The following is a 25,176-nucleotide window of genomic DNA, read 5'->3' as shown; positions in this document are numbered from 1 at the left end:
TGTGGTGTGGTAGTGTCACACTGGAGAGCAGAAATCAATGAAGGCTGCTATTTGCATAGATTACTTTTTCTGAACTGTTTATCTAAGAAGTGTAAAGGAGAAGGCAGTAATTAAACAGTGTGAAACAAATGGAATAGATTTGTCTGTAACCTGGACTTACTTTAACAGTCTACACCTATTCTGCCTGTTTTGTATTTTGAGGCCCTGGGTTCCATGACCAATGCAGATAAGGAAACAGTTATTAAACCACTTTTTCAAACCAAGTATTTTGTATTCTCCAGCATACAGCTGTGATTCTTTTCTAAGTGTTTAAAGTGCTTGTGTGGATCTGCTTTGCTTTTGTACTTGGGGCCTGCTGAATCCCTGAAGAACCATTTTTTCTGGTCCAGGTACCTGACGCTTGCTGTAACCCAGCACAGGATTGACATCAGTAAAGGACTTACCCATGTACAGCCCGAATTACAGTTTTCTCTAAAGAATTATTTGTGTATTTGCTGTCTAGACTGAAGAGATATTCCGCTTCCCACTGACAAGTCACTTGCACAGTTTCATCACAACAGGTCACTTTACGGAACTTGGAGAAGTCTTCCTTTGGCCGTGCGGCCATGATGGCAGAGCGCCTCAATGGGACATAACTCTTAAACTGCTTGTGTAGCTGGCAAATGTTCTGCTGGTGTCGGAAGGGCAACACTTTCCCAAGTGAAGAGACTGATTTGGTGTTTTTCACCCCATTCTTAGAGTTGAGAGAACTGTGCACACCCTTCAAAAGCAGCTGTTTCTTTGATAATTCCAGTACAGTCGAGGCATAAGAGTGTTCTGAGGAAATAAGAGAGGGCGTGCTTGAATCTGAAATGTCTCCAGCCTGCCTTGCAAGCACTGCGTGGGACTTAGTCAAACTGGATCTTACACACCTCTTTTTGCTGTGATTCAACCGGCCCTTCTCTTGTGAGCTAGAAAGAGATTCTGCACTTAGATCAGGTTGCCCAGAAGACAAAAGGAAAGGTGGACGAGTTTGGACCGAAATGGGAGCACCCTTTCGTTTTTTGGTGACTCTGTGATATTCATGATCAGAAGACCTGTGCAAAATTTTCCCTTTCTGCAGGCGATGGCGCTCTTGGGACGGGCTGCAGGGCAAGACAGGTGTGTTGCCATTATTGATCAATACAGAGTTACATGAGCTCAGCGCTAAATCAGCCAACATGTTCAAGGCATGAGAATCATATTCATCCTTTCTGAGAGACTGACTAACATCTTGAGTAACAGTTCTTTCATCAGAAGGATTGTTCTCATTATCAGCTTCCCTCGGGCTTTCCAAAGAGATTACACCCATACTGCAAATGACACTCTTCTTCTTAACTGTAAAAAAAAATAAAAAATCAAGGAATAAATTTCAGGACAGGCTTCTAATACAGCTCAACATTGAAAAAGACAGAATTCAAACATTAACTTTTGAGAGTCAGCATGTAGTGGGTGAGAGTGCCTTGGTTCGAATCACCACTCAGCCATGGAGTTGATTGGGTGACTGTGGGCCAGTCACTCACTCTCAGTCTAATCTACCTTACAGGATTGTTGTGAGGGTACGGGGAAAGGAAAACTCATTCTTCCCTGAGTGAGGGCAGGCTAAAAATACAATAAAATTAGATAAATCCAATCAGATAGAGGTAGCCATCAGTCTCTTGCTCCCTCAAGTTGTAAGAGTTACATTTTGAGTTCAGAAAGGGCTGAAGAGGCCAGCAACTGACGCTATACCCTGACCAACATATGCTAAATTCCAGGCAAAGTGCTCTTTAACCCCTTCTTTGCAGTGTGAATAAGACAGCATTTCCCACTACTGCACCATTGGATGCTCACAACTCTGTTTTGGCTCATGCAAGAATGAGAGACTAAGGTAAGTGGGGGAATTTGGACAGAGTCTCTGGCACAGTTAACACTGGAGGGAGGGATTAAAAGCCCTTCTCCCCTGTGTGTCAGGGGCAGCAGGCCAAAGGACCAAAGCATTCAGGAGACTGGAATAAAAACCAGTTGTATACTTTAGAAAAAGAAGGGAAATGACAGCTGGCCATTTGCTTTCCTAGCCTGAACTCTCAGTTTCAAGTATCTCAATCTTACTTGGCCGCCTCTTGTTGGTCTTGTCCTCACTTGTAACCTTGTCTGCATCCAAGTCCTTTATATGTTTCAAGAGCCGTGGCTTTTTTTGTTCAATGCCTTCAGAAGCAGCCAATTCACACCTTGGTCTCTGCACAAATTCTGCAGACAAAACCTCAGCACCTGGAAGCAAGAGAGACCCTTTTAGAGGGGGCATCCAGCCCTCAGTGCTATCCTTTGGCATGTGTTAAACCCCACACTGAATGCAAGGTGCTCTAAAGCAGGCGTGTCCAAACATTTTGGCAGGAGGGCCACATCATCTCTCTTACACTGTAGGGGGGCTAGGAAAAAAAATTAATTTACATTTCAAATAAATGAATATATTAGAGATGGAACTTATATGAATGAATGAAGATCCTGCAATAACTCAAGGCCTATACAAGGTCTTGCACAAAGTAAAGCCAGTGTTTCCTTTGCTGCCGCTGCTGCATCACAGATGTAAAACAGCAAGCAATGGAGAGAGGCCTCATCCCACAGCTCTCACAAGAGGTTGAACAGTCACCCTCACACTGAGAGCAGTTGCGTCAGGCCAGTGCAGGCTCCGGCAAGTCTCCAGAAGCTCATTAGAGACTGGGGCTCCCCGCAGGCCAGATTGGGAGTCCTCAAGGGCCACAAGTGGCCCCAGGGCCAGGGTTTGGGCACACCTGCTCTAAAGAACAGAGAAATGATGCAGCCCTATCATTGACTGGTAGTGGCTCTCCAGGGATACAGACAAGGATCTCTCCCAGTACTTTCCAGAGATGGCTCCAGGAACTGAACTTGGAACCTTCTGCATGCCAAGCAGGGGCTTGGCCACTAAGGGTGCAATCCTAACCAACTTTCCAGCACTGAGGTAAGGGCAATGCAACTCCAAAGTAAGGGAATAAACATTGCCTTACCTTGAGAAGGCCTCTGTGATTTTCCCCCAACTGCATGATGCAGCACATGCCCCACCAGCACAGCTGTGCCAATGATGGAAAGTTGGTTAGGATTGCACTCTAAGTCTCTTATTTATATTCTGCGTCAACATTGGCCCAATTCAATATTACTGTCCGGATGTTCAGACCACAGGAACACCCGAACTTGCCCCAATAGTGCATGCAGTGATCAGGAGGCTTAAAGGCCCTGTCTGCACACTTGGTTCCTGTTTCATGTACTTATCCTACATAATTTCATGCTGATTTTCTGCCATTGTTGGCATCCAAGGAGGTTCATAAAACATTAAAGACACTGTCATAATACAGGGCAGCAGCTAAAAATCAGAAGCACCCATCACAAGGGCACAAGGGAATACCTATAAATAGAGAAAGAAACAACTATCCAGCACCCAACACCTGAAAGCAACACTCAAAAGCCAAACAAACAAAAAACCTGATACCCTGCAGATCGAATGAATCCAGTACTTTTTGGTCAGTGAGATAAGTACTATTAGTGGCACTTCATAGTATGACTGCTGGTACTTGGACCCATGGACACAAAAAGTGCATGACACTGTTTTGCCTTCAGCAGAAGAGGGGATGAGTGGAGTGAGTTGAATTCAGAATTGCAGGATCTTGCCTGGTTTATTACTAGAACCTCAAGTTCATCCACTGGAGCCAGGTGCAAAAAGACAGCTCATGAGGTGGAGCCAACAACCTCCTGTGCCCCATGAGCCATAGGCTGGAATAATTTAAAACTTTTAGAACTAATTTAGAATGATGGCAGAACTTTTTTTTAATCTTAAAAGAATGAGATATGGTGCCAGCAGTCTTCAGAATAAAGTTGCATTTTGCAGCTGGGGGATACCAAGGCTCAGAGAAATACAATCTGTCCACTGAACAGGTAAGTAAGCACACAAGGATTGCAACAATTCTGTTATTGCTACTGCAACTGGGAGTCAGAAACTCTTCCTGATCACCCACAGACCCACCTCTACCTTCTGCCTGGCCTGAGCACATGCTTCCCAGTGTGGAACACTTTTGGCAGCCAGAGTACTGTGGGATCTGCATGTGGGAAGATGCTTTTAAGTACTGCTGTCTCCAAGATCCACCCTCAACGTGTGCATAAGGGCCTTCCCAGCACCTGCATTTGGGGAAGTAATCTTGAAATCAGGTCTGAGGGATACAGCTTTGAGTTAAACAGGACTCACCTCTTTTTCCTTGAAATGGACACTGAAGATTTTTTAGCTTAACGGTGGGTCCATCAGAATCTGTTTGAGGCCTTGTACTTTTGGAGGATGAGATAAAGAGACTTGTCTTTTTCTTTCTGATTTTCGTCCGCTTTTTGCAGCTCTCCAAATTGCAAAGAGCCTTCAGAGGGGGCCACTTCTTCCTTGAATTTGCCCTGAGCCTGCTGGATTTCCTCTTATTTCCTAGCAAAGGCCAGACTTTTGTCTGGCCTGTTTTCAGGGAACAGTTTTTGCTGCATGGATTTGATTGTGCAGCATGCTGAGGCCTGACCAGTTCAACAACACCAGGAGGCAGCGCGTCTGAATGTAAACCCACAGACCTCTCAGCCTCACACACTTTTCCTCTGCTGGGAGACCGAGAGTGATCTTCAAAATAAGCGACAGCTGCTGCCAGTTCCAAAGTATAGTTACTGGGATCCGATAGGTAGAATTGCAGGCAAGAAAGAGAGTTGGGGGAGCACTTTTCAGAAACTACATCCAGGTCAGACCGCTTCAGGAACAGGTCAAAAGAGCTGGGCAGGCTGTCCAGTTTGTCAAAGGGTGGGAGCGAATCCCGGTCAAACTTTGCAAAGTTTTGGATGTGCTGTTCAACCAGCGAACCAGGAGGGTTCCCCTCTTTATCAGGGTGCTTGGCTGCTTCCCCCAGTGCGTAATGAAGTCCTGGCAGAACTAAAGTGACCTCTGAGGCTCTCTCATGCTGCTCAGGTTTGCAGTTCAAATCTTTTGCTGCCAAGAAGAAAAACTGTTTTAAGAAAAGATACATAAATTACACTATAAGCAGGTATACAACCACTACTGCCATTCAGCTATGTTCTGAAAAAACACAGAAATGCTTCAATATAACTCAGAGTTTCCAACTGGAGAGAAAGTCCATGCTAAAGGCACTTATGGTACAGCATATCCCCAGGAGAGCAACATAAGGATACCAGGACACTTCTTCATAAGGCATATGATTTGTACTATGCTGCATGGCACACATGAGCATGCTATTACAATGCTACTAAGGGCTGATTCACAGCAGCCAGGACTGGCATCACAGGTGGGCCAAGTTGAGCACAGGTCTGAGGGCCCACACTCACCTACCTGGGACCGAGCTGACCTGTTTATGAGAATAGCAGCAATGGCACAAGTAGCTGACAGATTCACACCATCACTGCCTTCACCACTGGGCACCTCCCCACACACTGCAAATGGCAGCAGTTGCCTGAGATCCCCTGTGTCACTGTGGGGCCTTTAGAGAACACTCTCATTTCCCTGTGGCGAGGGTGGAAATGAAGAGAAACTAATGCTGCAGCCAAGACCTTTGGTGGCAACTCATCCCTGCTCCCACCAACCAATGGGCTTTCCTCCCAGGCCACGTGTCATTGTAGTGGCCCATGAGAAAGATCACTGGCCAACAGGAGCAGGAAAGAGCCACCACTGAAGGCCCTCCACCACAGCACCAGCTTCTCTTTGTTCTCCACTCTAAGAATAGAAGGGGAAACAGCTACAGTCACTGCCCGTCAACCTAACCCATGGGAGAACACGATGCAGCTTGGTCACAGATTGGTGCCAGCTCTGCTATGACCCATACTGCAGGCCAAGAAGTGGTTGAGTTGTTCGCTGCTAAAGCTGGTTGTGTGGCAAAGTGACATTTGAAAGCTTCATTACTCATTCAATTATCTCATTTCCTCCCCCACCCCAGCACAAGCCCTCCTCTTCTTGTTTTCTCACTTCCTCTCAACTGACAATGATACCATTGATTCTGCGACAGATGCCTTGGCTTCATCTTTCACTCCTCTCTCTTTCATCATTTTCCATATCCAATCCATATCCATCTAAGACACTGTAAAATTACAGATCCCCCCACATTATCCGCAGGAGTTTCACTCCAAACTGCCATGGATAAGGAAACCAGCGTAAAACTGTAACAAGTTTAATGCTATAAAGCGAGCATAAAACTTCCTGTTTTTCCGTAAAACCGGAAGTGACCTTCTGGTCTTAGAAGGCCTTCAGAGGGCCAGGGAGGCTGCAGGCAGCCTCCCCAGAACACCCTCCAGAGGGTCCATATGGGTCCAACCCACAGATTCAGGGATCCGCTGATAATGAAATCCACAGATTCAAAATCTGTGGATACAGTGAGGCCACCGTACATCTTTCTTCAGTAAAACCTCCAGCTCATGCCCTGGAGATCTCTTGCCTTGACTACTGCAACTTTTTCCTTAACTTCTCTCCTACTGCCCCACTTTGGTCCCCTCACCTCCATCAAGCATCATTCACCTCTTTCATGACTTCACTCCCCCTCTGAAATCCCAACACTGGCTTACAGTCCACTCTGGATCCAACACAAGCTCCTAGGCCTTCCCTTCAAAGCCCTTGCCCCTCAGAATTGCTTTGCTCACATATCCTGCTACACATCCTGTGCACATCCCTCAGTTTCCCAGATATCTTCAGCTCTCTCAAACAGCTTCACCCCTGCTTCCTTGCTGCCCATTATGCCTACAACTCCCTCTCGAAGTACATATGCCCCCCATCCTTCCTCAAGCCCATATCAGAACCCACCTTTTCCTGCAGCCTGTGACACTGCCTCCAAGTTCTTCTGCCCCACTGCAACTAAGCCTAAGCACATGTAACTGAAATAGTGGCATTTCTTCCCTACCTTCCCTGGTACCTTTCCAGTCTCCCTTGTTTTGCTTTGATTATGAGCCCCTCGGGGCGAGGGTGCGTGCGCATCTGTGTTTCGTTCCTCCCCCTAGCGTAGTGGTTCCCAACCTGGAGTACGTGTACCCCCAGGAGTACTTGCCAGGACCTTTAGGAGTAATTGAAGAAACTGAATAATGGCAGAAAAAGGCAGGTCTTTATCAGAATGCTTTGAAGGGCTGGCAAGGCAGGAAGGAAGGCAGCTAATTGGCTCCGACAGCCCCAGTAACTGCTAGTTTCTGGTCATCAATTTGTGCATTATCAGATATGCATCAGTAGTTGAAAACACATAAATTTAAAATAACAGCAACTACAGTAATTACAAACATTTTGCTAATATGAGGGGTACAATTTATGGAAATGGGCTGCCAAGGGGTACGCATGTGAAGAAATCTTGGGAAACACTGCCCTAGTGGATGTTTGCAGGTGTTGTTTCTGCAGCTTTTTATTTTGTGAGCCCTTCTGGGACAGGAAGCCATTTAGTTACTTGATTTTCTCTGTAAACCACTTTATGAACACTTTTGTTGAAAAGTAGTATATAAATATACTTAACAGTACTAACAGTAACAAGCAGCAGCTACAGTTAACGTCAAGGAATGAAAGATAAGCCACCTGCATGAAAAGAAGGTGGAGAGGGAGGAGCAAGGAGAGAGTGCAAGAGCCTGGGGCTTCTCTTCATCTGAAGGACTGTTTGTACTGTGCTCAGGTTTCAAGCAAAACTTTCTTACCTATTAAACCTATTGTATTTTGAGAAGAGATTAAAAACAAGGCCTGAAGGCATGAAGAGGATTCATCTCGTCCAGAATCTGTGGATAGAGAGAACAGACACAAAGATTTGGCTCTTCCATTAACAGCACTGGTGTATGCAAGGCATCTTTTAAAGTGACATCCCCTTACATTTCCCAGGGGGAAAGCACTGTCCCTCTTTACCCCAGCATGACATATTATCCAGTGACTCTTGCTGGTGTCTCTTTTGTGTCTATTTTTTTTAAAGATTGTTAGGGAACCATTTATTTAGCTATGTAAACCACTTTGCGAACTACTTTTTGCTGAAAGCAGTGTGAGTGTGTGCATGTAATATATATACACACACACACTTAATATATTTTCAATCAATTGTATGTGTGAAACCTTTTTTTCTTACCTTCTCCTTTTAACAAGGTAGAGGATGCGAGCAAGAGGAGAATACCTTGGTCATTTAAGTATTTGACAAGTGCCTACAACACAGAGACAAAGTGAACTTTTCAGTAGAAAAAAGATGGACCTTGACTTGATTCATGTAAGCAATTCTTACATTCTTATTTACTAGACACGCACACGCACAGAAATTAAAAATACATTCATCTCCAAAGAGCTCAGGACCACATACATGAGAGGCATTTCATTTTATTCTCACAGTGACTCTGCAAAGTAGATTAGAGCAGTGGTTCTCAAACTTTTTAGCACAAGGACCCACTTTTTAGAATGACAATCTGTCCAGGACCCACTGGAGGTGATGTCACAGCCAGAAGTGACATCATCAAGCAAATTAAAATAAATAATTATAAATAATTAAAGTAAAGTAAAGCAAATAAATAAGGGCAGATGAGGTTGGAAAGTAAGCCCTGTTCCACGAAATATATTCTCTCTGTAGCCTGGCTGCAATAACCTTAACCCATCACTCCCCAGTTAGTAAGATTTTCAACCCTACTCAGCGCCCAGTTCAATTTATGTTCTTTTATTTAAACCATATCAGTATCAGGACCCTCCCAGCTTTACAAGTCTAAAAAGGGGAGGAAAAAATTACCTTAGCAGCTCAAGCCTCTGTATTTATTCTTTTTATGGTGTGGGGGGGCTGCCTTCTGGGGTATTTGTTGAGCTCCCGTTTCATCAGATCGGGACCATTCTGGTGGCCTTGCATTCCCCTTTGCCTGACCTTCCACACAAGCCAAGGCACGTTTGCTTACTCGCAAGTAAACACAAACTTGTATATTAGTTTCGCTTTCCACAGTGCTCAATACATTCATCAGTTTGGAGGGACTTCCTGAGTGTTTTTTGGGGACTGCATTCATCGTTTCAGGACCATTCTGGTGGCATTGGATTCCTCTCGGCCTGCCCTTTGCAATGGACTAAAGCACAGTTGCCTACTCACAAGTAAATGTGTGATGTATGGAGACCTATGGAAAGTGAAGTTGAGTCACATTTTCTCTCTTGGCTATCTGCTTGTCAGTTTCAGCTTTGCGACCCACCCACAATCAAGTCACAACCCACAGTTTGAGAAACCCTGCATTACACTAAGAGTGCGTGTGATGGATCCAATGTAAGATCCAGTGAGATATATTCCCCCAAAACTACACAACTCGTTTTGCAAGCCCTAGGGACCATTTGGACTTGTGCTTCTTGAACAGCAGCTCTCTCACCATATTGCCTGGCAAACTGCACCTGAAATGGAGAGAACCCCAAACAGTAGCTTTTGACATGACATAGGAACGTGCCTCTTGAATGAAAGAAGATCCCCATGGGCATGCCCAAGTAGCTCTTTGGATGCAAACCAGTAAGCTTGCTCCTCTGAGCAGCACTTCACAGCAAGATATCCCCAATCGAGGTTTACCACTCTGTGCCCTATACCAACGGTTCCCAAACTTGTTAAGCGACAGGATCCACTTTTTAAAACGACACTCTATTGGGACCTTTTATATCTTCCTTGTCAGCTGGGAAGGGAGGACACTTCCTTCTTGAGTGTTTTGGGGCTTGCGTTCATCAGATCAGGAACGTTCTGGTGGTGTTGTGTTCCTCTTGACCTGTCCTATAGAGCAGGTCAGTACTTTTCTTTCTATAGTGCAGATGGAAAGCTACCACTGAGAGATAGTTGCTTGCCCAGTGAGTTCACTGCAGAGGTGAATCAGGAATTCTCATTTTGCATCTCATTGCCCACTCCTAAACCCTGCCATTGGTGCTAATGCAGCTGTGCTGATGGGATGCATGCTGCATCCAATGGTGGAAGGGGGTGATCAGAGAGGAAGGGAAAAGGACACTGGAGGAGGCCTCCACCATATCCTAACCCCCTTGCCAGGCCAGAAAGCCCTACACAGGGCTTCTTGGACTTATGCCTTTGCTGGTGGAGATCTGAGTAACCCCTTGGGCAGGCTAGAGCGTGTCAGGGAGTAAGGGAAAAATGTTCCCTTACCCTGAGGATACCTCTGGCCTGCTCAATTCCAGCACTGGATACAGAGTGGGTCATAAAGCTCTGCTGTACCAGCACTGAATAGGATGGAGATGTGAACTGAATAAAAAAATAGCTAGAGTCACATTAAAATACAACAGAACGTTCAGAACTAGCCTTTTTAGCTACAGATTTTTTTGTGATTTGCGTCCCCATTTTCAGTGGCCACTGCAACAACAACTGGCTTTCATAGATTTCCTAATAATTTTAATTTTGTGCTGACAGGACTCAGATCCCAAGACCCCCAAAATTAAATAATTAATGTGCTAATTTGCCAGGGAAGTTCTGTAGAGAACACATGCACAAATACACAGAAATTCAAGATAAGTACTTTTCTCCCGGCTTGACAGACTTACCAGATCCTTTTCTTTCAAACTCTCTATTAACTGATCCACTTTCACTTCCTCTTGACTGAAAAGTTCCACTTCATATAAACTGAACAAAATGCCTCTATTGCATGCTGCAGAGAAAACAAGAACTCTGACATTTAAAAACTCACAAAAATAAATAGAAATTATTTTTGTAAAAAATAAGTAAAATGGAGAAAATGGAGAACAGTGACAGTTTCCCTCTTCTTCCATCTTCTCTGAGATGACTAATCCCAAAAGCAACCTCTGCAGGTGGAGCAACATCCCAAACCATGATACGCCAGGTCAGACGCAAAGCCAAACCACAGTTTGCCCAGATAGTAATTGACAAACAAGCTTCAAACCCTGGTTTGGCTGCCATTTGCAACCCATGCTTGCCCAGGTGATGGTGATGCAGACATCATGACAAAATATAGTTTGGCATTACATTTGAGTGCTTTTGAGCGCTAAAACATTAACACCTGTCTTTTGGATGTTCTTTTGAAAAGGTTTGTTTTTTTTAATCTTCTTCTGTTGGAGCTCAAAATGTCTTATACCTAGGATGGTGAATTTCTCTTAGTTCTTCAGGAAGCCACTAGTTCTCCAGAAAGCCACTAGTGCAGGGACAAGAGAGCCATTTACGGGATAAACTGACTCCATCATGAGTGGCAGAGTCCCAAGATAAAGCTAACACCATCATCACCATTCTAAGAGTGTGCCTTCATGGTTGGAGCATTGGTGCTCTTGATCCTGGTTGGGACACAATCTCTTGGGAGCGGCTGCTGCTGTTTTAATCAAATAGCAGACCCACGTGGCTGTTTGAAGACTTATTTATTTCTCACACTCTTATGCCACCCTTCCTCCAAAGAGCTCAGGGTGGTGTACATGGTTCCTTCCCTCCTTTTGTCCTCACAATAACCATGTGAGGTAAGTGAGGCTGACAGAATGACTTCATTCTCAGTAGAAAGCTGAGGAAACTCTCAGTAAGTTTCATGGCTAAGCAGAACCTGCATCCTCCAAGTCTAAGTTCAACTCCCAAACCACTATACCATCCTGCCTCTCACCACCTGGAAAGTGGTGCTAGGAGTGGAGGTGGGGAAGAACAAAGCAAGCAAGCTTCATCTATGAGAAATTTGGAAAATGCTGCAGTAGCACAAAGACAACTGTTATCTCATACGGTCACCATGTTCATGAAATGACACTGAAAAAGAAATTACTTGCAAGCCTGAACTATAACTGAAAAATTACTACTCTTGAAGCTAATAAAAGACATAGCTCTTTTCATAACATACACAATTTAAAAGTGTACCTTTATCATTTGCACAAGTGTTTTTTCCAAATGCAGCTTCAGGCAACTTTTTTCTCAACTCAGATACATCTACAACATATCTGATCTCTAGCTTGGCTGGTCTAAAAGAAGGGAAAGGGGGGGTGTTATGGACTCACAACAACCTTGGAAACTCCCCAGTTCAACTCCAGTAACAACTAAAGTTCAGAAATAATGCTTCACTTCACCATGGCTTAGCATTATGAAAACGTGCTAGCCTTGGGTTCACATCTTTCCTCCTTTCTTTCCTTCTTCATACATGCAGTTGGAAGCTTCCATTTGCAGTTTATAACTAACTGCAGTTTCCGTCGCAGTTTCAGTGAGTTTCAGATTCCATGAATTTCAGACAAATACAGGAAACTGCAGTTTGTAATATACCAGGATCTGATCAAACCAGACAAATGACAAATACAGGTGTAAGCCCCTTAACTTTCTGGCCAGCGACAGGTCGCATATGCAATGGCCAACCCTGGTCAGGATGTCGCAAACCCCAAGCCTCCAAAGGTGGAGCAGATGTGTGCTGTCTCTGCGAAGCTCAGAATGACCCAATCAAGCGAAAGATGCGATTTCCAGTTTCCTAGAAGAAACCAGAAGTCACGTCTCTCACACGATTCCGGCATTCTGAGCCTCGCAGAGGCAGTGCGCAGATGTGCACTGCCTCTGGGAGGCTCAGAAAAGGCTTCAGAGGTAAGAGGAGAAGAGCTTCCTCTCACCTTTGGAGGCTTCACATAGCGTCAAGCACTGCTTGATAACAGGGATGCCAGTCTGCATCCCTGCCATTAAGCAGCGAATGACTGTACAAACTTTAAGCTCCTCTCCTTGCACACCCAGGAAGGGGTGAAACGATTATGAAAGCTGAAGCCTCACAACAGCAGATTCTCATAATTTTAAACCATTGTTTAGAATTGTGTCTGAACCAAATCTAAGACAGTGATGCTGTTATAAATATGAACCCCCTGCTAAGGCATTAAAATCTCCAGGATATTGAAAAGAAAATCCTTTGTTCCCAAGTAACAATGGTATGGTTAAGTAACAACCCAACTGAGCTGTGAATGGCCACATAAAATGGGGAGTGAAACTGGGCCTAGGATTACACTGGAGCTAGAATGTAGAACTAGAACCTGGAACTATTCTGTTGTCACACAGGGCTCAAATTCTGAGTTGTCGTTTATACTGGGCTATGTAATCCAAGAAGGCAATGTTGGGTGCACCTCCACATAAGCCTGAGGAAGGGTGCCAACAGCTACCACTTCAGTTCTTGAGTGATTCGATGGAGAAGGTTCTGGGACAAGGGTCTGAGACACAGTAGTTCAAGACCCCAATCCCTTACAAGCTGTGAGCAGAACAAACATTTAGCATTCATATAGCACTCAATCAGGATCCAAAGCATTTTATATACATTCTCAATTATCCTATTGTCAAGTAGACTAGTATCACATGAAAAGGGTAGCATTATGAAGACCAAAAAAGTCCTTTCTATACAAGAGGACAAAGAACAGAAGTGCCCACCATTGCAGAGGTCTATATGTTTGTAGCTCCTTTAGAAGTAGATCAAGTAGATCAAAGAAGTAAATCAAAGAAATTATTTACCCTAGACACACACTTTAAATATTTCTATTAGTCTTTATGTTTTGAAGTGGCAGTGAATACAGCCTCCTTGATGCTATTTTCTTGAAGTACACTGGAGTTCATATAGCTGGTACCAATACATATTCAGTTATTCTTTTTTTTTTTTTTTTGCACAGTTTAATGTTATCCTCATATCACAGGGAAGATTAAAGCCAAAGGTGCTTTGCCTAGAGACTAGCAAGTTCTCAGTGGGGCAAGATTGGAAGGGAGGACTTCACAGTTTACATTCTGTAGTGCAGCAGCAGCAAGAATGAGCTGTAGGCCAAGAAGCCCTGTTTGAATATTACCCCAGCCATACACTCAGTAAGTGGTTTTGCAACCCAATCCTATGCACATCTACTCAGAAGTGAGCCCCCTGAGTTGAGTGGGGCCTACTACCAGGTAAGTAAGTAAGTAAGCCATACCCTTATTCTCTCAGCCTCCCAATCTAAAGATAATAATACTAAACAGGGTCATTGCCAAGATGATCCCAGTGAAATGCAGTGGATGTGCTATGCATATACAAGGTCAAGCTCACCCTCAGCCTCCCAACATGTTTGCTCCTTCCCCCTCGTGCAGCTCTTACAGGCATCAAAGAAAAGATATACTTACAACTGTGCTGGGATGGAGCCACTAGAAGGAGACCAAAGGGCGATGTCACATACTTGCTGGCCTTGAATGAAAAGCTGTCCTTTCCAGACACAGTACAACACTAACCATTTTTAAAACCACATGGGAAAAATATCATTAAATTATTATATGAGAAGAGACAAACAACAAATAAAAAATCCCAAATCAGCCCATGCCCAAATCAGCAAAGGAAGCTCTTACCTTTTGTCTTGCATTCAGCTCTACAGAAAAGAAAAACGGGAGAAAAAGACATTAAAATACACAAAAAAACTAAAAGTGCAAATAACTTGATCAGTATAACTATTTAAAACTGCTTACAAGCTTTTGTGGTTTAATGGAGACATTCTTTTAGGTTCACAGTGCTGAAGAATTTTTGTTACACAAGGGGCACACCTGCCAAGGATGCTCAACTCCCCAATCAGAAAATTCATACAGCAATACTGAAACAACAAAAGACAAATAATGGCAACAGAACACACACACTTTACAGACAGTAACCTGAACAACCATCCAACAAGGTCCACAAGAGCTTGAGAAAAGCCCTGCTGGATTTTTCCAAAGGGGGCCTCATCTAGTCTGTTCCCACAGTGGTCTGCCAGTTGCCTCTGAGAATTCCACAAGCCAACATCTCTCTCGTCACTGCTCCCCTGCAACTGGGATGCAACGGCACAGTGCCTCAGAATCTGGAGGCAGTATATAGTAAGGAGGTCAGTGTGATCCCAACAGTAGAGTCTCTCAAAAAGTTCATGGCTGATATGAGATTTTAACCAAAGATTTTCCAGATCACACTCTGTAACACCTCCATTAACCATCATGAAGATATGCGCATTAATTCTGTTAGCACCTTGAACCAGGGGTGTGTAATAAGGCTGGATAAAAATCAATAACTACAAAAATGAAAAATAACCCAGTTGTGGTGATAGTTTGAATGAATGAATGAATGAATGAATGAATGAATGAATGAATGAACGAACCTTTATTAGGCATAGATAGAGAAATCATAAAAGCAAACATAATTAGTCCTAATCCCGTTTATCAAAAACTGAGTTTAGATACTAAATTACTAATAAAACATTTACAGTTCAACATAAAAGGTGATAGTTTTAATTTAAAATGTGTTATTATAGCTCAAAAATCTCATTCTGGATTAGGGATTATACATATATTTGAGTCAAGGTAAAAAAAAGTATTGTTGAAAAGGAAATGAAGCTTAGATGTGAATAGTTGAATTTTGTAGAGTGAGAGAATGGCAACATCAGAGACGATGATCATTCGTCCTGACTTCAACAGCCAGATTCCACCCCCTTTGATGGGATCGGGCCTTCTGAGAAGGATTAGGTGCTTTATGGTTGTAATTAAATAGCAAAGTCGTATTCAAAGCATGTGGTTGTAGATTTGGCTTGCTCCTATCTCAGAGAGGCTGTTCTGCCACCAAACTGAAGGAGCACAGCTGCAAACCATTAAAGAAGAGGGGGAAAGATAATCCAACCTGGGTTAGGTCGTATAAGTCATCATCCAGCACATCCCAGGTAGCCGCCACCACCTCTTTGGGAGAAGGAGACTTTTGTCCCCTTCACCCAGGTAAAGCAAGTAGCCCCACAATGGAGCTACTCATTCTACGACGACCCAAGGGTTGGCGTAGAATTCAGAGCCTCCGTGACGGGCAGACAGCCCAACATGGAGACTCAGGATCTGGTGGAGCAAAGCTTCACCAGTCCCACCTCCTAAGTTCACTTGGTGAACTTTTTTGGTATTGCTGAAAAGTATATAATTTTTAAAATAATCATAACAATGTCAAATGCTTAGGCTTAACTGGTTTTACTATAATAACCTCCAGTGGCAGGAGGCACGGGCTACACCAGGTGATGCACACAGGGGGATGACAACTCTACTGGCCAAAATTATTAAAATCTTGGTATGTTTGAATAATACATTAATGTTATATATCATTCAATGTGTGATTTCATGCAGAAAGCAGTGAAACAAAACACATTGAAAGACCTCTGTTCTATAAAAGTTATAGCCAAAAACCCAGCTAGGGAAAGGGCGATGGTGCATCAGCATACCCACTGCCCGAGGGTACTGCCCATCCCACTGCATGGAGGAGATACATCATGGGGTGACACACTGGCCTCCTGCATCAGGTGGCACAAACCTAGTGACACCACTGATAACCCCTTTGGCAAACGTGTATGAATTTGTTTACTACCTGTTTTATCTGCAGGGTATTCACATTTACTGTAAAAGTAGAAACAATATCAACCCTCTGCCCCACGCCCCCCCCCCCCAATCCACTACTAGGCAAATTTTCCTTAATTCAGACAATTCCTCCCTTAATGACCAAGTCTACGAGATTTCTCAAGGGAAGAGACAGGGTTGCTCAAAGCAATTATAACTCAAATGCCTGTTGGACTCTGCACAGTTACCTCTGTTTTATTGTACAGCAGGAGAAGAACACAGGTATCCTCAGGTTCTTCCTTGGTATAGCCACTTGCTTTCTTCTGTTATGAGAGGGGCTTGGCCTGCATTAGATAGAATGGAAGAGAGTGATTCATTGACAAATGAATTGGATGCACCCAGGTTCTAGTTGACATGATGATGGATCTCAAGCACAGAAGAGTGTATAGAATGCCAAATTCAGCAATGATTATACTGATTTCTGAACCCTGCATAAATTAGGCAAATTGAGCAAACTTGCATAGTTTTATTGTGGCTTGGATTATCATGGAGAGGGCAAGGAGCTGCAAATCATTTGCATTGATGATACTGATTCAGCATTGATTTTACTGATTTCTGCACCTTACATTAATTATGCAAACTGAGCAAACTTGCATAGTTTTATTGTGGTCTGGATCATCATGGAGAGGGCAAGGAGCTGTGCAGATCATGAAATGAGCGGTACTATTTTCTAAGGCAGTCCTTTTCACACATTTAGCATTGGGACCCACTTTTTAGAAAAAGAATCTTGTCAGGACCAACCAGAAGTGATGCCATGACCGGAAGTGACACCATTGAGCAGGGAAATTTTTAACAATTCTAGGCTGCAATCCTGCCTACACTTACCCAGGAGTAAGTCCTATTTACTGTCATTGTTAAAAGCATATACATAATAATATGTTAAAAGTACAGGTCTGTAACATGTCCCCAAATGCAGTCACATGCTATGGTAGCATCAAGTCTAATATATTAAAAATAAAATATTGAAATGAATGGGGACCCACCTGAAATTGGCTCGCAACCCACCTAGTGGGTCCTGACCCACAGTCTGAAAAACACTGTTCTAAGGGAACCAAAAGGGCAGGATCTCCTGGTCATTTTAACAGGCAGTCATTCCAGCATAGGTATGATTTAGAAAACCTTTCATAACCTTTCCATGGAGACATTAGGATATTTGGTTTGGTACAGAGACAATGTCAAAGCTCATTATTCCAAAGTAATTAATGTAGACTACAGGGTGTCACACAATTTGTGGTAAATGAACACAGTGGGGAGAAGATGCACTGATCACTTGAGGGGACAGCAAAGTGCACAGGGCTCATTCATACGAGGGTTGAAGAAATTCAAGAACCAGCCACATAAATGTGTGTTAAGCACCGGATTGACGATACAGTATAGGAAGTGCCTATTTGAAACATAAGGTTCAATATACAGTCCAGAAATATATTAAACACAGATCACTAGAATACAGGACTGATGACTCTTGAAAGCAAACAATCTGGTTTGCAGGGCAGGGTTCAGTGTAAATACAGTATATATTTTATGGCAGCGGTTCCCAAAGTATTGGTCCAGGACCCTCCAAAGGGTTGTGACCCAATTTTTGGTAGTTCATGAAACTGATCGGGCAGATTAGGCTATGTGCATCAAGGGTTAAACAAGCTGCTACGGGGGGGGGGGGGAGCCCAATCAACATGACAGCCCTTATTTATAAATCAGCATTTATAAATCAGACAGCGGTCTCTGAGGCCTCTGAAAAGTTTGGGAACCACTGTTTTATGGTATTGCTTTTGCAATTTTTGTTTTAGATTTTATTTGAGTTTTTGAGAATTGTATTTTGATGAAAAGTGTATTATAAGAATAATACGCAAATAAATACAATTAAATTTAAAAGTCATCCAATGCGTACAGTGAGGACAAAAAACCTGCTAAGGCAAAGGAAGCAGCCAGTTCTCCAGTTTTTTTGAGAACAGCCCTGAAAGCACAAGGGGGGGGGAAGGTAAGTCATTTTTTGTTTGTGTTGGTCTGTTGGCAGCCTTAAGCATATGCAAAGGGAGAGACTCGTAGGAGGCTGAGGCTTGAGGTAGAGCACCAAAGACAATGGCACCTGGGGGAAGTGAGCCTGTGAAATATTTGGTGTCTAGCAATGCTGGGGCACTGAGCTAAGATGTTTTATATCGAAAAGAAACCAGAGACCCCAGGGAGAACCTATTATGGCAGGAAAAAAACTAGGAGAGCCAGTAATACATAAAATGAGTTTAAGGAACAATGACGCTGGGGACCACGGATATCTTGGGGTGACTAAATCACCCCTGCTGATATGATCTGGGTGACTGATCCCTTGCTAAAGGATCTGGAAGCAACTTTTCTCTCCCTTCTTGGCCATTCCCCCCCTACACACACCCCTACCTTGAGGCATGGCCATTTGTACCATAGAGTGTGTATCTTGGCCATAATATTCTGGAAGGCAAGCAATACAAACAGAGTTCTCCAACAAGGAAGTGAGTCACCAGAAAGGAACAAGGGTAGAAGCAGTACCTTGACCTTTACCATCATCAATGATGAGAGCATCCCTTCATGGGGACACTAATTTTTCCCCATGAAAGAACAAATGTACATTCATCAAACACATTGGAAAAGAGTACAGACTTTCTGCACTGTATCACTTCAGATTGCAGGTTAGGGAAATTGCATTTGCTGAAGGTGTCCCATGGAGTAAACCTACCTATACATCCTGATATAGTAGCCTTCTCCAGGTAAGAAGATATTTTTAATGAGAAAGCATTAAAAAGACTCAGTTCTGACACAGGGTTGGGCAAGTGGCCTTTTTCTTTAAGAGAAATTTTAAGGTGGTTGCTAAGTAGAAGACATTAGGTTGCCCAGGTGTGGTTCACTGGTAATTTGGAGTATAAAACCTGTGTGTGGGTTCACAGAGGAGGACAGCAGGAACGAAGCCTGGGTTAGTAGTCCTTGTGCTGGAGCATGTTAGAATGAGTATTATGTGGTTGACTGTCCTGTAATGTTGGTAACTTATTACCTTGTTAGGTAAGCTAGTGAACCTTTCTTATTTTGTATGCTACTGAAAATGTATGATTCTAATGTTTATGGAGCAACTAGAGCTCCCTTAAGAACTAACCTTTTCTTATAAAAAAAGTTCTTTTACTTTGAAGATTAAGTGCAACTCATTCTATTGACCAAGGGAATGTATTTCAAAAGAACCTGAGCACCACATTATCCTCAAGGGTTAGGTTGATAAAAGAGGGTGTTGGTTGCATCCTGCCAGGGTTCAGGAATTTCCCCTACTCTTTCCCTGACCCCTTGGGTGACAAGCGTAACAGCTCCTGCCTCAAGTCTAGAGTGGTAATCTCTAGAAAGGCCTCTCTTGCATGATGTTGTTGAACATGTAGCCCAGTCTAGTATAAGAGGCAACGAGGGACTATTTTTCGTTTCCAGAGGAAGAAAGAGGGAACAAGAAATAAAAGCACCAGACAGACTCCCCAATCCAAAACCAACATTTTTCAAATGTTCCCTATAATTAATCTGTGAAATGCCTGGTCACAGGATATGCTGATAGTGCATGATTATTCAGTCTACACCAAATTACTTATGTATGATGCAGATACAGAAATGATATTGATGCAGGCTGGTGAAAGCCAAAAGCCAAACACAAATGCTAACAGACCAAATGCTTAATGAAACTATGAGTGTATGTAGCCATTATGCTGAAACTAATCATATATGCAAATGCTTACTTATGTTAATAATGTTAATGCAATGTTATGGGTGAATTAGTTAAGTAAGAAATAAGGGAAATGTTATATTCAGCATGCCCACAAACAAACAGGCTTGGATCCATATTTGCCCTCTCTGAAGAAGTTTAAAATAGCAAAGCTGAAGGCAAGTTGTAAATCAGGGGATGTTTTATTGCTAAGTTGTTTAAGCATCAGATAAGAATGAGACTGGAATTTACCAGCTGTCAGGCTAATTGGTAGGGTGATGGATGAAGCTAGGCTGAATAGAGGAGTGTCTTTAAAATTACACTCTCAAACTTGAATGCCTGCTTCTGAATAAAGAGTAATTTAAGGTTTAAACAAGCTTTCTTTAGCACCAAAATGTGCAAAGCTATCAGAAACTTTCATGTCAAAAGAGTCTTGTATATGCATTTTACCAAAAAGCAACATGATGTGTGACTGCATTTGGGAAAATGTTGCAGATCTGTACTAATGACAGGCTACTGTGTATGCGCTTTTAATGCCTACTGAGTAATGCCCTTAGAGTTGTAAATTAACAAAAGAATCTCTCTCTGGAAACTGCCAAAGCAGCACACCAGAGGTTCATAGAAATGCCAAATGAATCATGAAAGTTAGCATGTATGTTAATATTCTTCACTGCCTTAATGGTTATAGAATACAATTAATATACAGTGGTGCCTCGCAAGACGAAATGATTTTGTTCCGCGAGTCGTTTCGTATTGCGAAAATTTCGTCTTGCGAGGCATCACTGCAAACTGCAAACAAACAACAACAACAACAAAAAGCAAAAAAATTCATCTTGCGAAGCACGGCCATAGAAAAATTTGTCTTGCGAGTCACCAAAAAAATCGCAAAACGCTTTCGTCTTGCGAGTTTTTCGTTGCGCGAGGCATTCGTCTTGCGAGGCACCACTGTATAAGGAAGAGTGAATTCTAGCTGTTAAAATTAGTTTGATCAAAGCATGGGACACAAAGAATAGTGGAAGCTAAAATGAAAAGACAAGTCTCAGATGTATCCTTGTAGACTTGAAAATGCAGATGCCTGCCTAGAGTTAATGAGGAGTTTGACAAGGAGACTCTAGAGAAGTTACAGTTTACAGATAAGACCCTTATCTAGGCAAAGGCATTCCAACTCTATATCGTGCCTGTCACCTTAATCGAACTAGATAAGATATAACATATAGAGAGCTAGGGAGTGACCAGAAAATTTATATCTTTCTGTTGGTACCAAGAGCAGATAGTTGAGGGCAGAAGCAGTTTAATGAAAAGACAGTTTATCTTGTTTGACAGACAGAGATAGAGTTTGGTAGATACAAACACCTACAAATCAGCTAAACAAGAACAGATAAGCAAAGAACATTCCTAAGAGGATCCCCTGATCTGGAAAACATCATTAGAAGCTCTAAGTTAACAAAGAAAGCAGGATTTAACAAAGAGAGAGGTCTCTTGAAAACCCTTGTTTGCAGGAAGAATTCGGTTTGTTATTAAATTAAGTTTATATACATATTGAGAATTATAGAAGACCAAAAGTTTAGTTTATAGAAAACCCACATTGTTTGATAGAGAGGAATTTAAACTAGTTCTGTAATAAATGGGTAAACAGTGCCATCTAGTGGTTGTTGGAAACCATGTTTTCTATGTGCACCTAGCCTTATAAGGAAACTGAAACTTGAAAGTGACCAATCAAATGCTTGTAAACCTGTAACCAATCCTGAGAAAGCCCTCATTTCTGATGTCATAAACCCCCAGCCAATGACAGTGAGATTTTTGAAACAAAGAAGTCAGAATCCTATATAAGCAAAGGGTTCACACTAGAATATTGCTGTTCTCTGGAGGCACTGAGAGTTCCCACATAGTTCTCATTGCTCCCCACTTTGGACAAGAAGTCCCTGAGAGACCCATTGCTGGCAATGAAATAAAGCTTGCTGATGATCACCACTCTTGCCTACTGAGTTTGCTTTTTGAACTTTGCTGCGGACCTTGCAACAATATTGTCACAGGGCTTCATTCAAATATGAATGTAACATGCACTGTATATTCAGGTTAAAAGAAATGTAAGCACAGTAAAGGACAAAGAAGACCACAACAAAAAAAATTCAGTATAATTCTTAGATCACCCAGCTTCTAGTGCTCCGTTTAGGTTTCAATTTTGCAACTTTTCAGTTTTAACAGGTGAAACAGCATGCTTAGTGCTTCCATGCTGCTACAGACTAGAAAGTGAAACTGATTAAAACAGAAACTAAAGTGACCTACTATATTCTGCTTCTGCTATTCTACCACACAAACTAAGTACCAGAGAGACAAGAGAAACTCAGTAAGAAATGTAGAGGTGACTCACCATTTACACTAATCATTTCAGACTTTAAACCTAAATTCAAAGATTTACTGATCAGCACTACAGGTGGCTCCTTTTTAATTTTACACTGTAAAATTAATGTTTTTCAGCATCCAGCTGAACTTTTAAATCTAAGTCTATTATTACTGTGTTCATGTAACTTGGCAAACATCCGTAGCTTATCCAACTCTTGTGGTGGTCATGATTCATTAGAATTTATGGGGGGAATAGGTCATAGCTTGTTGGAAGAGCCCCTGATTTGCATTCTGGAGGTCCAGGCTTCAATCCCTGGCAGCATCTCCATGTAATGCTGGAAAAGATCCCAATCTGAAACCCTGGAGAGCTGCTCCCAGTCTGTGACAATGCTAAGATGGACAAAAGGATTAATTGCATATGTTCATATAGAATACAAGCACCTAACAGCAGCTCGCAGGCCAGGTCTGGTACCCATGGGAACGCGACCCTCACGTGAACGGAGCCTTAAGTTTCATAGAGCAGCCTCATATCTGTGCCTCCAATCTCCCCTAAACTTTGCATCAGGCAGCCACTTTCTGCTACCCATCGCCCCAGCAGGCTTTGCACCAGATTTCTGGGCAGGCGCAGCTTCCCGGTATGAAGTTTAGGGAAGTTCGGAGACACAGATACAAGGCTGCCCCACATAACAGTAAGCTCTGTTCATGCTGGAGAAGGGTTTTTCGGTACTCCGTGATCCCAAGTTTAGAGACCACTGATATGGAAGAGTAACCACAGTGTAAATACTATACTTGTATAGTATGCTTGCTATACTTGTCAAACTACATAGGCCAACACATTTTTACAAAGGTTATGCCCCCAAGATTAGTCATTTTTTGTAGATTTTGAGGTGCTGAATATGAATAATGAGTGTTATTGAGGGTCTGGGTCCTTGAAATAGTTTAAGTCTATAAACATAGGTCATATCAATATTCTCTGTGCAGTGGTTCTCAGACTTTTTAGAGGTCCTAGAGCCTGCTGCCTGACTGGCAAATGCCAATCTATAATGGTGATTGGGCAGCAGTGCTCCACCCAATAGCAGCTTGCTTAACCCTTGATACACAAACCTTCATGTGCCTGTTAGTTTTGCAACCCAACAAAAATTCGGCCACAACCCACTGGTGGGTCCTAGACCCACAGTTTGAGAAACACTGCTCTGGTGTATTTTACAAGTATCTGACTAGTTCAGTTAACAACAGATTTCAGCTGGACATGCTGAAATGCGAGCCACATAGTAATCTGATCTTGCTGGATGGAAACTGATAACATTTAGTACTGTCACAGACATTTCTAGAAATGCTGTAACATTGAATGACATGGAACAGAGGGTGGCTAGCACTGCACTTAATGGCTGCACAGAACCCACAGAAGCCCTGTTTAGACTAGATAAAAGTCTAATTAGGTGCATGCTTTTTTACTCTCTTTTTTTCTAGTCAAAGAAATAGCATTGGGAGGCATACAAAACAGTCCAAAACCCCAGCAGGGATGTTGGTCAGTTTTAGCACCTGCTGTGATTTATAGCCTGATCACATCCCCATGCTACTTATGGGGGGGGGGGGTGGCAGCTACTATTAAAAGCTGTCCATTTTAAAGATCCATTTTCCAGTGCACAAAGTTATTGAGATAGTACCACCATAAAGCCTCAAAACCCACAAGCAGTACAAAAGGATCAGGCTGTGGGCAACCTGAATCAAGCGTATTCTCCAGTCTGATCAGATCTGACTGCTGGAGCCTGAAGTACAGCATACACAAGGGCAAAGGCCAGGCTCCCAATAGTCATACATGGCCTAGACTGGGGTTCTCAAACTTTTTAACACCAGGACTCACTTCTTAAAATGACACTATCAGGACCCACCTAGCTTTACAAGACTTTTTAAAAAAGTGATTTAGAAGGAAATATTTTTATTTATTTACAAGTAATATTTATTTAATTTCTAAAAAACACCTTGATTCATTTCTCATTATGAGGCAGCCCTAACGAATAGCTTCAAAACTTGAGGGGCTTAGTTATGTGATCCAGCCTTCAACTGCACCCACTACCTGTCATTGACAGAACTGGGGGAAAAAACCAGAAAAAGTTTATCTTCCTATGTTTACACAAGTTTGCAAACTGTAGGAGCTCAGCTGTTTGTAGGGCAATTAACAGCTATCTGATTTTTCAATAGCCTCAGGGCTGGAGACAATTAGTTATCAGATCTTTCCATGGAAAACATTCCATGGAAAACATTTTCCATGTTTTCATTGAAGGCTCTGCAGGACCCACAAGAAATTGGGTTTGAGAAATACTGGCATAGAGAATTCAGAGACTGCCTCTGCCTGCCAAGCTTAGGGACTGTTGTTGCACCACATGGAGCAAAGAGTCGTGCAGCCATTATCTAGGTAAGTCTCTCCAACCTTCCTGAAGAGTAGGATATAATAATAATAAATAATAATAACTTGGTATTTATATACCGCCTTTCTGGTCATCGGATTACTCCTCTGACTTTATTCAAGGCGGTTTACATAGGCAGGCATTTCTAAATCCCTTAAGGGGATTTTTACAATCATAGAGATTCTCTCTTTCAAGAAGCAACAACATTTCAGAATGGATCTTCCTGGTTTGGTCTCACTTCTGGCCTCCAGTTCTCCCACGCAGTCTGACAAGCAGCTTCATCTCTCACATGGAGGGCAGCCAAGACGGTTCTTGCTCACACCAAGAGCAGGTGGAATCACTCAGCTGGGCTTGTCAGCTGCTTCAAGGTCTTGCCATTCTCAGACATTCAGGGAGCTGCCAGTGTCCT

The 25,176-nt window shown here is 42.7% G+C and overlaps 1 protein-coding gene across 3 annotated transcripts in view; it reads right to left on the bottom strand.

Annotated features, from left to right (window-relative positions):
- Positions 1–25,176, bottom strand: part of TASOR2 (transcription activation suppressor family member 2) — a 59,102-nt gene that overhangs the window by 29,983 nt on the left and 3,943 nt on the right. For all 3 annotated transcript variants that reach the window (XM_066633730.1, XM_066633728.1, XM_066633729.1), the window contains exons 2-12: positions 16,511–16,606; positions 14,403–14,524; positions 14,286–14,305; positions 14,067–14,166; positions 11,829–11,929; positions 10,529–10,632; positions 8,115–8,187; positions 7,699–7,776; positions 4,253–5,017; positions 2,110–2,268; positions 444–1,356 (exon numbers count right to left, since the gene is read on the bottom strand). In XM_066633730.1, the coding sequence (XP_066489827.1) occupies positions 444–1,356; positions 2,110–2,268; positions 4,253–5,017; positions 7,699–7,776; positions 8,115–8,187; positions 10,529–10,632; positions 11,829–11,929; positions 14,067–14,166; positions 14,286–14,305; positions 14,403–14,515 (2,426 nt within the window). In that variant the 5' untranslated portion in view covers positions 14,516–14,524; positions 16,511–16,606. The remainder of the gene's footprint in view (positions 1–443; positions 1,357–2,109; positions 2,269–4,252; positions 5,018–7,698; positions 7,777–8,114; positions 8,188–10,528; positions 10,633–11,828; positions 11,930–14,066; positions 14,167–14,285; positions 14,306–14,402; positions 14,525–16,510; positions 16,607–25,176) is intronic.

Source organism: Tiliqua scincoides, chromosome 7 (assembly GCF_035046505.1).
Source record: "Tiliqua scincoides isolate rTilSci1 chromosome 7, rTilSci1.hap2, whole genome shotgun sequence".
Lineage (NCBI taxonomy): Eukaryota > Metazoa > Chordata > Lepidosauria > Squamata > Scincidae > Tiliqua > Tiliqua scincoides.
The sequence above is the reverse complement of the archived record's forward strand: the minus strand, read 5'-3'. Positions and strand labels throughout refer to the sequence as shown.